Genomic DNA, 14,630 nt, shown 5'->3' on the forward strand with positions numbered 1-14,630 from the left:
TCTTAACGGGTCACCCGATAATAACCCGATAAGTTATCGTGTTGACCCGAAACCCGTTATTTTCTTGTCGTTTTCGTGTCGTGTAAAAAACTGCCGGTTCTACTTGAAACTCAACTTTAATTTTACTTTGCTCATTAAAACTTAATTTGCACAACTTTGCCTTCAGAAACTCAATTTTTGTGCCATTATGACATTTTCCGTCAATTCACCAAGTGATGCGAAAATTGAATTTTAGGGAGTAAAGTACAATTAAATGGAGTTTAACGGTGCATTGCCAAATAAAAAAAAAGTCCCTTTATGGTATAGTAGCAAGTGATTATTTTTTTAGACAAATGATGACATAATAAACTAAATTTATCCAAATTGTTAAAAGGAAAAAAATTGAATCTAGAAAGCAATAACTTGAAAATAAATAACACGGTTAAAGACTTCAAAATTAACCATTGAAATCCCTTTGCATTGCCGTGTGCGCGCGCTCGCAAAAATGTCCCTCAAATAACGATTGAACCTGGCCAAAATGGTAGTCCATTCCATTGTATTCCAACGGATGAGACTGGTAGATCAGAAACTGTTTAACAACCTCTGGTCTTTTAATTTCCATTTTCTCATAATTAGTGATTTCTTTTAAAATATATTTACTAAATTAGTTTGAACTTTATTTACAAAATTCAAACTCAAAACTTCCGACTTATAAATACAACAACAACAACAACAAAGCCTTTTCCCACTAAGTGGGGTCGGCTATATGAATCCTAGAACGCCATTGCGCTCGGTTTTGTGTCATGTCATCCGTTAGATCCAAGTACTCTAAGTCTTTTCTTAGAGTCTCTTCCAAAGTTTTCCTAGGTCATCCTCTACCCCTTCGGCCCTGAACCTCTGTCCCGTAGTCACATCTTCGAACCGGAGTGTCAGTCGGCCTTCTTTGCACATGTCCAAATCACCGGAGCCGATTTTCTCTCATCTTTCCTACAATTTCGGCTACTCCTACTTTACCTCGGATATCCTCATTCCCAATCTTATCCTTTCTCGTGTGCCCACACATCCCACGAAGCATCCTCATCTCCGCTACACCCATTTTGTGTACGTGTTGATGCTTCACCGCCCAACATTCTGTGCCATACAACATCGCTGGCCTTATTGCCATCCTATAAAATTTTCCCTTGAGCTTCAGTGGCCTACGACGGTCACACAACACGCCGGATGCGCTCTTACACTTCATCCATCCAGCTCGTATTCTATGGTTGAGATTTCCATCTAATTCTCCGTTCTCTTGCAAGATAGATCCTAGGTAGCGAAAACGGTCGCTTTTTGTGATCTTCGCTAGATTGCTCCGGTCATTAGTGTGGATAAGTATATAAATGGATAGAGATAGGAAAGCAAACACAAGATGTACGTGGTTCACCCAGATTGGCTACGTCCACGGAATAGAAGAGTTCTCATTAATTGTGAAGGGTTTACACAAGTACATAGGTTCAAGCTCTCCTTTAGTGAGTACAAGTGAATGATTTAGTACAAATGACATTAGGAAATATTGTGGGAGAATGATCTCGTAATCACGAAACTTCTAAGTATCGGAGTGGTGTGTCGTCTTGACTTGCCTTATCTGTCTCATAGGTAGATGTGGCATCTTCTCTGGAAGTACTTTTCCTCCATCCAGGGGTGGTATCTTTAACTGGTGGAGATGCACAAGGTAATGTATCAATTTCACTTGAAACTTACTTGTAGTTTCAGGCTTGGTCAAGCGCGATACAAACCATGTAGTAGGAGTCCCCCAAGTCGCCGAGCTAGGGGGTCTGCTGAAAGAGGTGACAGACAAGGTAAGCAATCAGAGCTCCGACTGATTGTTCACCTTCTCCCTATCTTGCAACAGCATGAAGGATAAAGAGAAGAAAAATGAGAAGAGATGATATGAGATACTTTTGCTTTTGAAGAAGTAACTTTCCACAGGCTTATTCTTGAACTGAGCTGGAGGGTTTTCTGGTTTCCTCCAGAGTATAAGGCCGACTGAAGAATTTGAGGGTCAAAACAAGTCCATCAAATCTAGAGTACGTTCCACCCTGCTGATATGGGATACTTTTGCTTTTGACAGAGTAATGGATGTATCGGCACGTGTGCTGTTACGCTTGTCTCCACATGCTTCCTTGTATCCTTCGCACTTGCCCTATCTGTTCCTCAAGCAGATGCGGAATCTTCCTTGGAAACATAAGATGCTGAAGATGAGTACTCGAGAGCAATGCCAGGTAAGTAATCAGGTAAGGGGTTCCAGGCAGTCAGTTCCTGGCTGGAAGCTTGATTCCAAGTGCTGACTGATTGCTCTCTTTCTCCTTGTCTTGCAGGTAAAAACAAGGCCAAAGGAAAAGATAGGGAAAAAGCATGATATGGGATACTCTTGCTTTTAACCCTGATGATATGAGATATTCTTGCTCTAGTATAGCTTGTTTGCAGAGGTATTATCGGGGGGAAAGAAAGCTGAATATTTCGAAAGGCTTCGTTGGAAGTGCCCTCTCAGATATGATGAAGGGTTGAGCATTTTTGCAGGTCTGCCTGTCCGTTGGGGATGGAGGTTGACATATATAGGCGTCTCCCTAACAACAAGTAGTAATGCTATTCCTTTACCCTGCTTGGTCATAGCACGGTAGTGGGAGCTGTCAGTTTCACATGTTTTAACTCTGTCAGAGCACTTTGAAAAAGTGGTCTGTGGTATCTGGCTCTCGAGATTCGGAGAACGATGCCTCTTCGATTTTTGAGAAAGCAATCATGCTGGGGGTCTGGCTCTCGAGATTCGGAGAGCAGTGTCTCTTCGATTTTTGAGTAAGTAATCATGTTGGGAGTCTGGCTCTCGAGATTCGGAGGGCGGTGCCTCTTCGATTTTGGAGCAAGCAATCTTGTTGGGAGTGTTGTCTCGAATTTGAGTAAAGGTTGGGCATGTTTGCTAGTCTACCTTGCCACGAAGCACAAAGGTTGACACATAGGGACTTTCCAATTATCCAGCAATGGTACTGTTCCTTTACCCTCTCTTCGATTTTGAGAAAGTAGTCATGTTGGGAGTCTGGCTTTCGAGATTCGGAGGACGGTGCCTCTTCGATTTTGGAGCAAGCAATCTTGTTGGGAGTGTTTTCTCGAAATGTGAGTAAAGGTTGGGCATGTTTGCTAGTCTACCTTGCCACGAAGCACAGAGGTTGACACACAGGGACTTTCCAATTATCCAGCAGTGGTACTGTTCCTTTACCCTTGTGGGTAATATTATGGTAGCTAGACCTTCAAAATTTATGTGTCCAAACTTTGTTAGTGCTGTTTCTTTGCTATTCTTTTACCTTTCTTGGTCAGAGCGATGTAGTGGGAGCTGCAAGCTTCACGTGCTCAACTTTGGCAGAGAACTTTGACAAAGTTATCTGTGGTACCCATGAGCTATTGTTGCGTGTGGGAAGTGGGTAATTGAACAGTAAGATTCATGTGCTTTCTACTTCACTAGAAATCTTCGACAGAATGCCCATAATTTCTGCAAAGCTGAGTGTGCGTGTGACAGGTGCTGACAAGGCTAGAAAAGTAGGTGCCTCTTCGATTTCTGAGATCGGCCCTCGTGGTCTCTGAGCAGCCCAGCTTTTGAGAAAGCGAGCGCCTCTTCGATTGATTCGGAGAACGATGCCTCATCGATTTTTGAGAAAACAATCATGCTGGGGGTTTGGCTCTCGAAGATTCGGGGAGCAGTGTCTCTTCGATTTTTGAGAAAGTAATCATGTTGGGAGTCTGGCTCTCGAGATTCGGAAGGCGGTGCCTCTTCGATTTTGGAGCAAGCAATCTTGTTGGGAGTGTTTTCTCGAATGTGAGTAAAGGTTGGGCATGTTTGCTAGTCTACCTTGCCACGAAGCACAGAGGTTGACACACAGGGACTTTCCAATTATCCAGCAGTGGTACTGTTCCTTTACCCTTGTGGGTAATAATATGGTAGCTAGACCTTCAAAATTTATGGGTCTAAACTTTGTTAGTGCTGTTTCTTTGCTATTCTTTTACCCTTCTTGGTCAGAGCGATGTAGTGGGAGCTGCAAGCTTCACGTGCTCAACTTTGGCAGAGAACTTTGGCAAAGTTATCTGTGGTACCCATGAGCTATTGTTGCGTGTGGGAAGTGGGTGATTGAACAGTAAGATTCATGTGTTTTCTACTTCCCCAGAAGTCTTCGACAGAATGCCCATAATTTCCGCAAAGCTGAGTGTGCGTGTGACAGGTGCTGACAAGGCTGAAAAAATAGGTGCCTCTTCGATTTCTGAGATCGGCCCTCGTGGTCTCTGGGGAGCCCAGCTTTTGAGAAAGCGAGCGCCTCTTCGATTTCTGAGATCGGCCTTCGTGGTCTTTGAGCAGCCCAACTTTTGAGAAAGCAAAAGCCTCTTCGATTTCTGAGATCAACCCTCGTGATCTCTAAGCAGCTCAGCTTTTGAGAAAGCAAACGCCTCTTCGATTTCTGAGCAGGCGCCTCTTCGATTTCTGAAGCTCCGTCGAGTGCAGATTTTTATAGGGGCTGGCATTAAGTTCTAAAGCACACTTGAATCTCCACCAGTAGAAGCTTCATTCTTGCACTTCTAAGATCTTGATTTGTCCGACCTCTTCTCTCTTCAACACCTTTGAAAATGTCTGGCCCCTCCGACCGTCGTTTTGACTTGAACCTTGTTGAAGAGGCAGCCCCGCCTTCTCCAGACAACATATGGCGCCCATCCTTCGTCTCCCCTACTGGTCCTCTTACCGTTGGGGATTCCGTGATGAAGAATGATATGACCGCTGCGGTGGTGGCCAGGAACCTTCTCACTCCCAAAGATAACAGACTACTTTCCAAACGGTCTGATGAGTTAGCTGTTAAGGATTCGCTGGCTCTTAGTGTTCAGTGTGCAGGTTCTGTGTCTAATATGGCCCAACGCCTATTTGCTCGAACCCGCCAAGTTGAATCATTGGCGGCTGAAGTGATGAGTCTCAAACAGGAGATTAGAGGGCTCAAGCATGAGAATAAACAGTTGCACCGGCTCGCACATGACTATGCTACAAACATGAAGAGGAAGCTTGACCAGATGAAGGAAACTGATGGTCAGGTTTTACTTGATCATCAGAGATTTGTGGGTTTGTTCCAAAGACATTTATTGCCTTCGTCTTCTGGGGCTGTACCGCGTAATGAAGCTCCAAATGATCAACCTCTGATGCCTCCTCCTTCTAGGGTTCTGTCCAGTACTGAGGCTCCAAATGATCCCCCTCCGGTGCCTTCTCTTTCTGGGGCTCTACCGACTGCTGAGACTTCTCCTAAGCAACCTTTGTGAAGGCTCCCTCTTGTGTGTTTATTTTGACTCATGTATATGTACATATTTGTAGCTTATCGGGGATATCAATGATCTGTTTTTTTTTTCTTCTGACCAAATGATACTTTTATAAAAAAAATGTGAGGTAGTAAGTTAAATCTTATAATAAACTAGTAAAAATATGATTTAAGCTTGCTTTTAATGAGAATTGAACCAAGACTTTACTTTAAGCAGCGGTTAGAGACAAAACCTCAGTTCTTCCCTCTTTCTCTTGGCTTGGGCCCCTGCAACTGAAATATAGAAAACCGTTTCTAGGGTTTTGCAAATTCAGCAATTCTTCTCTTTAAATCATATCCCGCTTTAACCTCCCTTACAAATTCGGGATTCTGTAATTTGCTCAAGGTGGTCGTATTCCCCAGTACATCTACTCTCAACTCTGATTCTCTCTTTCTCTACATTTGTTCCAATCCTCTTGCTGCCTTCCGCTAACTGGAGCTGTTTCGTCGTCGATTTTAGGGTTTTCAGTTGAAAAATTTGTGGGGTTTTTGTGAATTTTTCTGCCAAAGTTTTATCTTTTTTCGAATGGTTTTTGGGTGTTTTGTTTAGTATAAATTGTTGGAGGGGTGGGTGGTGAAAAGTGCATTGTTGGAATAGGATATGAATAGTGTATTCACAGAGCAGATACTTGCAGACAAGCTCTCCAAGCTCAACAGCACCCAGCAATGCATTGAAAGTATCCTTTTTTTCTTTTATTTATTTATTTATTTCCGAAGATTTCGCAATGCCCTTTTAATTTTCTCTGGATGATACTTGCTCGTTATTTGATCTAATTGATGAAATATGTTATGTAATTGGTAGTTTGGGTTATCTGGTTTTCTGTTTGGGTTATGCTTGCTTGATGGGGATTGAATTCGAGTTCTTTCTCTCGACGTAGTTTTTTTAAAGTTTGAAATGTAAACAATAGCTGATACGAAATTCTGTGTTGCTGATATGAAACCGAATAGGGATTGATTTCCCAAATTTATTGCTACTCCACCGTCAAGTGGTTCAATGGTTCAACGAGATGGTTTGATACTTAAGACAAAGTAGGCACACAACCATTCAATTAACTCTATCAGTGTCATTAACAAGCCTCTCAAGCTTAGTGGGATGATGACTTCAGTAGCAAGGATGAAATGAGTTGGAAAATGTATATACTGTTGATTTGATTAAAGTACTTTTCTTTCTGTAACTTTTTTTAAGGATGAGTTAGAACAATGTCCAGGTGTATATTTCTTGTTATCTTGTATGCATTCTGAGGAAATGATGTTTACTGTCTGTGTTGCCTTGACTTTCTAATAAGCTTTGTCACATTGGTGTATATTTCACCGGAGCAAAGCAGAACTGGTTGTTGCAACATGGGATAAACAATTCCGTAGTGCACAGATGGTTCAGAAAGTTCCTCTCTTGTATCTTGCAAATGACATCCTGCAGAACAGTAAGCGGAAAGGAAATGAATTTGTTACTGAGTTTTGGAAGGTTCTTCCAGCAGCTCTCAAAGTTGTTCACGACGAAGGCGATAATCATGGAAAGAATGTTGTATCTCGATTGGTAAGCCCCTCCTTTTATTTTGTTTCATATAAGCAGTCCAGCTACTGCTAGCATGACCTGTAACTGTAAATAAAAATTAAAGTTCCGAGGAATTTGGAGTTGGGTATTAGATTTGGTCACTATTCTCTTTTAAATCATCTTCCCTTCCTCGTGGCTCAAGGAATGGTATGTTAATCATGTGAACCAATTTAAGATTTTTTTACCAACTGGTTTATTATTCTCTTTTAAGTTGTGAAGCAGAATGGCTTAACTTTGTTGTTGCTTACAAAATTGCTAGGTTGGTATTTGGGAAGAGAGACGAGTATTTGGGTCTCATGCAAGGAGCCTAAAAGAAGTAATGCTTGGGGAAGAAGTGCCTCCACCATTGGAATTCAGTGGCAAAAAGCGCCCTCGTTCAGTCAGAATTGTTAAAAGAGATTCACGCTCTATCAGAACGGTGAGATAAAGGGCCTTCACATACTTTTCTCATTTTGCTTCATTTTATTTTTTTTGGACTACCATCTCTGTTGAAAAAAGTCTTTGCTCAATTTGATACGTATTTATCTTGTACATTTGTACTTATTTTTGTCTAGAGATTTCTAACTTCATGTTATTAGGAAAATAGAAACTTTCTATTGGAGGTCCAGCTGAGAAGATTGTATCCGCATTTCACTTGGTGATCAGTGAACATCCCACTGAAGATGCTGAGATGAGTAAATGCAAGTCTGCAGCTCACCGTGTAAGGAAGTTGGAGAAAGATGTTGACGTTGCCTGTACTAATGGTAAACTAACAATTCTATACAGTTAACATTTATCGTATTAACTAGAGTATTGACAGGAAATATTTTTAGCTGTTTCCCAATTACATCCTTTTACATTAGGGAATGGAAGTCTTGCTTTGATTTTTAAGAGAGTTGTTTCTTATGCATATTTTCTTTTATCTTCAGCTAAAGATCCAAAGCGGGAAACTTTAGCGAAAGAACTAGAGGAGGAGGAAAATATTTTGAAGCAGTGTATCGATAAACTTAAATCAGTTGAAACCAGTAGAGTAGCACTTTTATCTCAATTAAAAGAAGCTCTGCATGATCAGGTATCGAACCGTACCACTGTTTTCTTTAACTATTGAGTAAGTTTTCAATACTGAAACATGCAAATAAGCAAGCATGTAGTGCTCCTTAAACAAGACACTTTGTTTCATGGTGTATGCTTTTGCTGACTTAATAGAATCTTTTTTTTTCAGGAATCTGAACTGGAGAATATTCGAACTCATATGCAGGTATGCCTCTAATGATTTTATATTTGAAAACGTTGTATTTTTGCTTTTCAACTCTTATGTTTTTAAGTGATGTCAGACCACAAAAAAAAAAAAAGTTTTAAGTGAAGGGAATATTAGCATATAATAAATTTCACCATTCGATCACCATTCTATAGTATTTTTTAGGGCAATCATGGTGGTTAGGGCCTTCCTCTTCAATCCACTGCTTAGTGTAGAATATCGCTTGTATAGTAGTTCTTTCGAGATTGTTTGATGGATCTGCTGGACATTGTATTTTCATGTTTTAGAATGCTATAAAACCTCATCTGTCACAAGGTCGCAACCGTAGCATCCACTTAACCACGAAACTGTTACAAGAAGCGGCAGCAAAAAATTCCTAGACCCAGTTGAGGTCATGGACCTGAATCAGTTGATCATTTTAACTCCATTTAAGATGTAATATAAATGGGTGGATGCTTAGGACTCATTTATGAGCTGCGTAAGACCCAAATGAAAAACACAATGAGTTACTGCCCTCTTCCACAGGTAGGAGCAAGTTCTGAGAAGACTGAAATGAAAACAGAATAGAACCTCTCATCAGTATCCTTATTTTGGAACTATTCATTTGGTTAGTATGAGTTGTGATCTCCGGAAATCTCTGAGATATTCTTGATTAAGTGTTTTACTGTCACACTTCCTAGTGCAAGAAAGTGGCTTTCTAATGGGCTTTCGGCTTTATCAATTACTGTGCCTTGCTTGAATTTTCTATTCTGGTACATGGCTTGACTTCAATTTTAAACGATTTGTAAGTGTTATCATAGTTCTCGAACGAGCAATGAAAAGATTCTGGAGCACCAAGTATTTCTTGGCGAGCTCAAATTTATGTATTTGTTCCTCTAATGATTGCAGCATGAAGTATTTCTTGGGGACCTCTAATATGATCAGATTTATAAGTAGCATCTGTTGCAAAATATGAGCAACACCAAATCACTCCAGAGCAATCAACTATGGAGAAGAATTTTGACATTAGGACTTTTTTGCGTAACGATCTCTCTCGTTACTCTTGTTACTGTTCTGAGAAAGAACTTTGTTGTCGTATACTCCAATTCATAACCTGTTTTGTTGTCCAAATCACAACCTGTTGAGTTATTCATGGGCGAAAGATGTAGGCTATGTTAGGGTGAGGGATTTTCAAGTTTCAAGGGGTTGAGGCCAAACTAACAAGGAAATGGACTAAAAAAATGTTAGATAGACGGGATTAGAAATGCACCATGAGAAATACAAAGGCATGTATGAGGGATTTGTAAATGATTCCTTCCAAGTAGTCATTTGCAAATCCTTCTCACATGCCTTTGCGATACTCATGAAAGCATATCTAATCCCCACTGTCTAATTCTGTAGTCTATTTCTTACTAACTGGGCCTCAATTCCTTTGGACTTGGAAGTCACCCAATTGGGTCGTTTATAGTTGGCCTGGTCTGATTGTATCATGTCTAGTTTTCAGTGAACTTTGTGGTAATAGATGCATTCAATTCCCATTCGTGGAAGTTCTCTTATATATAGTGTTAGCAAGCTTTGCACCAATCTCAGGCTAGTTTTCAGTACCTTGGTTGTGATTATGAGGTCATGCAAACCATCCAGTAAATCAAGACAGTTGACATGCTGATGTAGCAATTTCTTCAAAGCATGCTATCTTTTGTGCCTTCAGTTTATTTGATGTTGAAATAATTTAACACGTGGGCTTTGTTGTGTTCTGCCAAAATATTTAGAACACGGGTCTCTCTCAAAGTCACTAGTGTTTGTTTGCAGTCGGTACAGAGATCTGGAACACCATTGTTTAGCTTTATTATTAGGGAATTGTTATTAGCACTTCAAAAATCTCATTCTACGCTCCAAAATTTCTCTATTTGGAAAGAAAAATACACTTGTGAGGAGTGTAGAATGAGATTTTTGGAGTGCCAATAACATTTCCCTATTATTATAACAATAGTGCAATGTATCATCTAACTGTGAAGTTGATATGTTATGTTTTGATGAGTGTAGGTAGCACAGGCACAGGTAGAAGAAGCCACCAACATGCGGAAGCGGCTCAATGATGATGATTATGTGTTTAAACCATCTAGTGCGACCAGTCCATCAACTGATGCAAATTCTAAAGGCGGACAAACACCTAGGAAATCAGCTGCAGCCATTGCAGCCTTGGTTGCAGACAAGCTTGCTGCTTCTAGTTCTTCTCAATCGATCATGACTTCAGTTCTTTCAACATTTGCTGCTGAAGAAGCGAAGAATGCTGGTCTGACAAAGCCCTCCACATCTATGCCCCAGAGTTCGGGCACTGATTCAATATCCAAACCTGAGAGGTCCATGCCTGTATCAGATGCCAATGTTTTTATGTCATCACAAGCGCCTTCTGTGCAGCCAAGCCATTCGTACCAATCAGCATTGGTTCCCCAACCGCAGAATCAAGCCCCAACCTCTCAAGGTCAATTTCACATGCTTCCAAACCCACCCTCCCAACAATATTTACAGCCATCAGGAGGGGCCATGAGCCCATATGTTTACGGTAGCATTCCACCTTTGCCTCTAGGGCCACCACCTCGCCCACCTCATATGGTGACTTCAATGGTGCCTTTGGCTCAGCAGCCATTGCAAATGAATCAGCAACCTGTACAAATTAGCCAGCAGCAACCAATACCCTCAACTCAGCAGCCTCCTCCTGCACCTAGTTTCCGGCCACTTCAGCCACCCGGTATGGTGTATTATACTTATCATCATTCTCAGTAAATTTGATAACTTACGTAGACAGTATAACCAACGTGAAATTTTGAGGAAAAGCATTCTGTAGCGAGATCAAATTTTTGTTTATTCATTTGGTGTCAGTGTTTTGACATTTTTCTTCTCTTGGAGTTGGCATTTCGGCTCTCGTTTTTGCTCTTTGCAGATCCGATATAAACTTTTAAATGTCGGTTTTGTAACGTTAATCTTGAGTGGTGTGTATAAGATGATGTTTGCAAACTTTTCTGAAGAGGTTGATTTAGGACCTTGTAAGAGAGTGGCTCTAGCGCGAATTGCTGCTTCAAAAGGCTTGTATAATTTCCATCCGGGCATCTGTTACCGGACGATATTTTCAGATACATTATTCCCCGCAAACAGATTATATCTTGGGCACTGTTCTAAAAATCCCTGCCTAGGGGTTAGGCTGTTGACCACCATCCCAATAATATTAAGGGGTTTGAAAATTAAGAAAGGGCGTCAAGATTTGCTTAGGCACCCACCTAAACTCACCTAGGTTGCAAGTCTCACTTAGATAAAAAGTAGATAACTTGCATTTTATTTTATTTTTTCAATATATTTTAAGAGATTTGTTGAATACTTGAATGAGTGCTCATTATACACTTGGTCCTTTGTTTTCAATATGTTCTAATACTTTATAATATATACGTAATTCTATTTTGCAATTTATGTATCCTAATACAATTATGTTTTTTTTTAAATAAAAAAATATAAGCAGACACTTTTTTGTAAGATATATAATAAATTTATTTAAATACGCCTAGTCTGCCTAGGCCTCACCTAGATCCCGCCTAGCCGCCTAGGGGCTAGGCCCCAGCTCGCCGCTCGACTAGCGTCTAGCGTCTTTTAGAACCTTGATCTTCAGATACAGATTATAAATTGAGCGTAACACAAAGCACAAACCTTAAAGAATTAGTGTGTGTAACCATGAAGAGCAGTTTTGAGTGCTGTGAAAGCAATATCATAACATCAAGGTGTTGTAGCCTTGGGGTTATTTTTCTCTCTCTCGATCTCTCTTGTGTTTATCTGAGTATTACATTGGATGGTATTGCACTTGGTTTGATGTTGTTCTGGTCGACAATGCAAGGATACAAGAACACAAAGAGGTGCGGTTACACGGAAGAAGAAATTGCCATTCTTCTCTCAAAGAATGGATGTCGGGTGTGAAGAAGCGATCAAGAGAGAATGACCTGTTGGAACCAAATTTGCGCATCACTGTACATGGAGAAGATGCACAAACTCACCTACCTGCAAAACAATAGACAATCGTGAGCAAGCCCAAGACTGAGTTGGGGTAAGGGTGGGGTGGGGGTGGGGTTGTGCCAGCCAAAGGTTCTGCGACAGTCAAGTTAGTGAACTATTTTAACTCACGTAGTGCACAAGAGAATTAGTGTATAGAGATTGTGTTACCAAAGATGAACACTAGATGGGTGTATTTATACTGTGGGGAAATAGGCATTTTTAGGATAGATTCCTTGTTTTAAACCGGGAGAATCCTAGAGGCACTACTACAAAATGGACTTATTGTGTCACTAGGTGATGTCCCTTTAATATAATATAGTGGCGACAAGACATTTGCGACACCTACTAAACATGACGTCAGATTTACTGTTACTTGTAAGTGTCATAAACTGTCTATGTCGCTTTTAACTGACGTAAACATTTAATGTCGCTTATAACCGACATACATTTTAATAATTTTTAAATAATAGTGTTATTTAAAAAAAAATAGTGTCACTTTTAAGCGACATAAAGTATTGGTGTCGCTTTTAAGCGACACCAATTATTGTTTTTAAATATTTTAAAACCTGCGTCGGTTCTGAGCGACATAGATTTTTTTTTTTAATATTTTGAAACTCGATTTCGGTTGTAAGTGACAGATTGATGGTCTTTATACACTATCCCCTGTGTTTTATTCTTCCTCTCTTGCATCTTTCTTAAGGATGAGTTTATGAGGTGGCTCGCAACTAGGCTTGGCAACGGGTCGTGTTTATCGTTTTCGTGTAACACCTGTTATCTTAACATGTAGTGTCGTGTCTCATCCATTAAAACTAGTTTCACAAAATGCGTATCCCATCAAAACAATAGATTCACTAACAATTAGAGTTTATTTATACTTTCATTCAGTATAACATAAGATTTTGTGGTTCCACTAGTGTAAATATTTTAAATTGAAGATCAAATTCATTTATTGTATTCATATAGGGTCAAGGAGTGTAGCTGTAAAAAAATCATCAAATTCGGAGTTAAAATAACCGTTAAATCATAATTTTTCATTTATACCCGTCGAAAAGTTTTGTCCCATTACTTGATATCTGAATGTTTGTTTTTTGCAATTTTTGGCGTATGCGATCTCGAAACATATATAAAGAAGTTTGATGGTTGGATCGTTGAAATTAGTTTCGTAAAATGTGTATCCCATCAAAACAAGTTTGGCGTATATATATACCATTGAACTTGATGGGATACGAATTCTACGAAACTAATTTCAACGATCCAACCGTCAAACTTGTTTGTATATGCTTTGAGATCGCATATGCCAAAAATTGCAAAAAAAAGAAGAAAAATTCAGAGATCAAGTAACGGAACAAAACTTTTCAACGGTTATAAACGAAAAATCACTATTTAACTGTTATTTTAACTCCGATTTTGATGCTTTTTTACAACTACACTCCTTGATCTTATATGAATACAATGAATGAACTCGATCTTCAATTTAAAGTATTTACACTAGTGGATACCACAAAATCTTATGTTATACTTAATGAAAGTATGAATAAACTCTTAAGTGTTAGTAAATCTATTGTTTTGATGGGATACGCATTCTACGAAACTAGTTTCAACGATTCAACCGTCAAACATGTTTGTATATACTTCGAGATCGCATACGCCAAAAATTGCAAAAAACAAACATTCAAAGATCAAGTAACGGGACAAAACTTTTCGACGGTTATAAAATAAAAAATCACGATTTAATGGTTATTTTAACTCCGATTTTGATTAATTTTTATAGCTACACTCCTTGACTCTATATGAATATAATGAATGAATTCGATCTTTAATTTAAAATATTTACACTACTGAATACCACAAAATCTTAGTTATACTTAATGAAAGTATAAATAAACTCCAAGTTTAGTCAATCTATCGTTTTGATGGGATACGCATTCTACGAAACTAATTTCAACGATCCAACTGTCAAAATTGTTTGTATATGCTTCGAGATCGCATACACCAAAAATCGCAAAAAACAAACATTCAACGATCAAGTAACGGGACAAAACTTTTCGACGGTTATAAACGAAAAATCATGATTTAACGGTTATTTTAACTCCGATTTTGATGATTTTTTTACAGCTACACTCCTTGACCCTATATGAATACAATGAATGAATTCGATCTTCAATTTAAAATATTTACACTAGTGAATCTTATCGTTTTGATGATTTGGAATAAATATATTAATTATTTTATATATTTTAAGTGTTAATTAGACTATGTTTCAATTAGTATGTGATGATATTTTATAATAAAATTATATTTATGTTTTTTATTACGTATAAATAAACTCTAACTTAACACTTTCTGTTGTACCAAAGTTCTCACTGATTTTGTGCATCAACAACAATTACTTACACGGAATAGAAGTTTGAAATTTCAAGTGTCTGTTCACTTTAGAATTCTAAATTTTGATGTTTATGAATCCAAATAAAAGAATTAGCACATACTAATTATA

At 39.0% G+C, this 14,630-nt stretch overlaps 1 protein-coding gene across 1 annotated transcript; it reads left to right on the plus strand.

Moving 5' to 3' along the window:
* Positions 1-5,482: 5,482 nt before the first annotated feature.
* LOC103401694 (uncharacterized) lies at positions 5,483-11,183 on the plus strand. Its single transcript, XM_008340408.4, has 7 exons — positions 5,483-6,010; positions 6,620-6,867; positions 7,145-7,303; positions 7,472-7,628; positions 7,794-7,936; positions 8,087-8,122; positions 10,145-11,183. The coding sequence occupies exons 1-7, from the start codon at positions 5,935-5,937 to the stop codon at positions 10,883-10,885; spliced, it is 1,560 nt and encodes a 519-aa protein (XP_008338630.3). The 5' UTR covers positions 5,483-5,934; the 3' UTR covers positions 10,886-11,183.
* Positions 11,184-14,630: the final 3,447 nt, after the last annotated feature.

Source organism: Malus domestica, chromosome 15 (genome assembly GCF_042453785.1).
Source record: "Malus domestica chromosome 15, GDT2T_hap1".
NCBI lineage: Eukaryota > Viridiplantae > Streptophyta > Magnoliopsida > Rosales > Rosaceae > Malus > Malus domestica.

What these genes read in the sequence shown, in the direction of transcription:
- LOC103401694 (XM_008340408.4), top strand. Translation starts at nt 5,935, where the DNA reads ATGAATAGTGTATTCACAGAGCAGATACTTGCAGACAAGCTCTCCAAG. An exon ending in CACCCAGCAATGCATTGAAA is followed by an intron (nt 6,011 to 6,619) that starts GTATCCTTTTTT and finishes CTTTCTAATAAG; the next exon opens with CTTTGTCACATTGGTGTATA. An exon ending in ATTCACGCTCTATCAGAACG is followed by an intron (nt 7,304 to 7,471) that starts GTGAGATAAAGG and finishes TTAGGAAAATAG; the next exon opens with AAACTTTCTATTGGAGGTCC.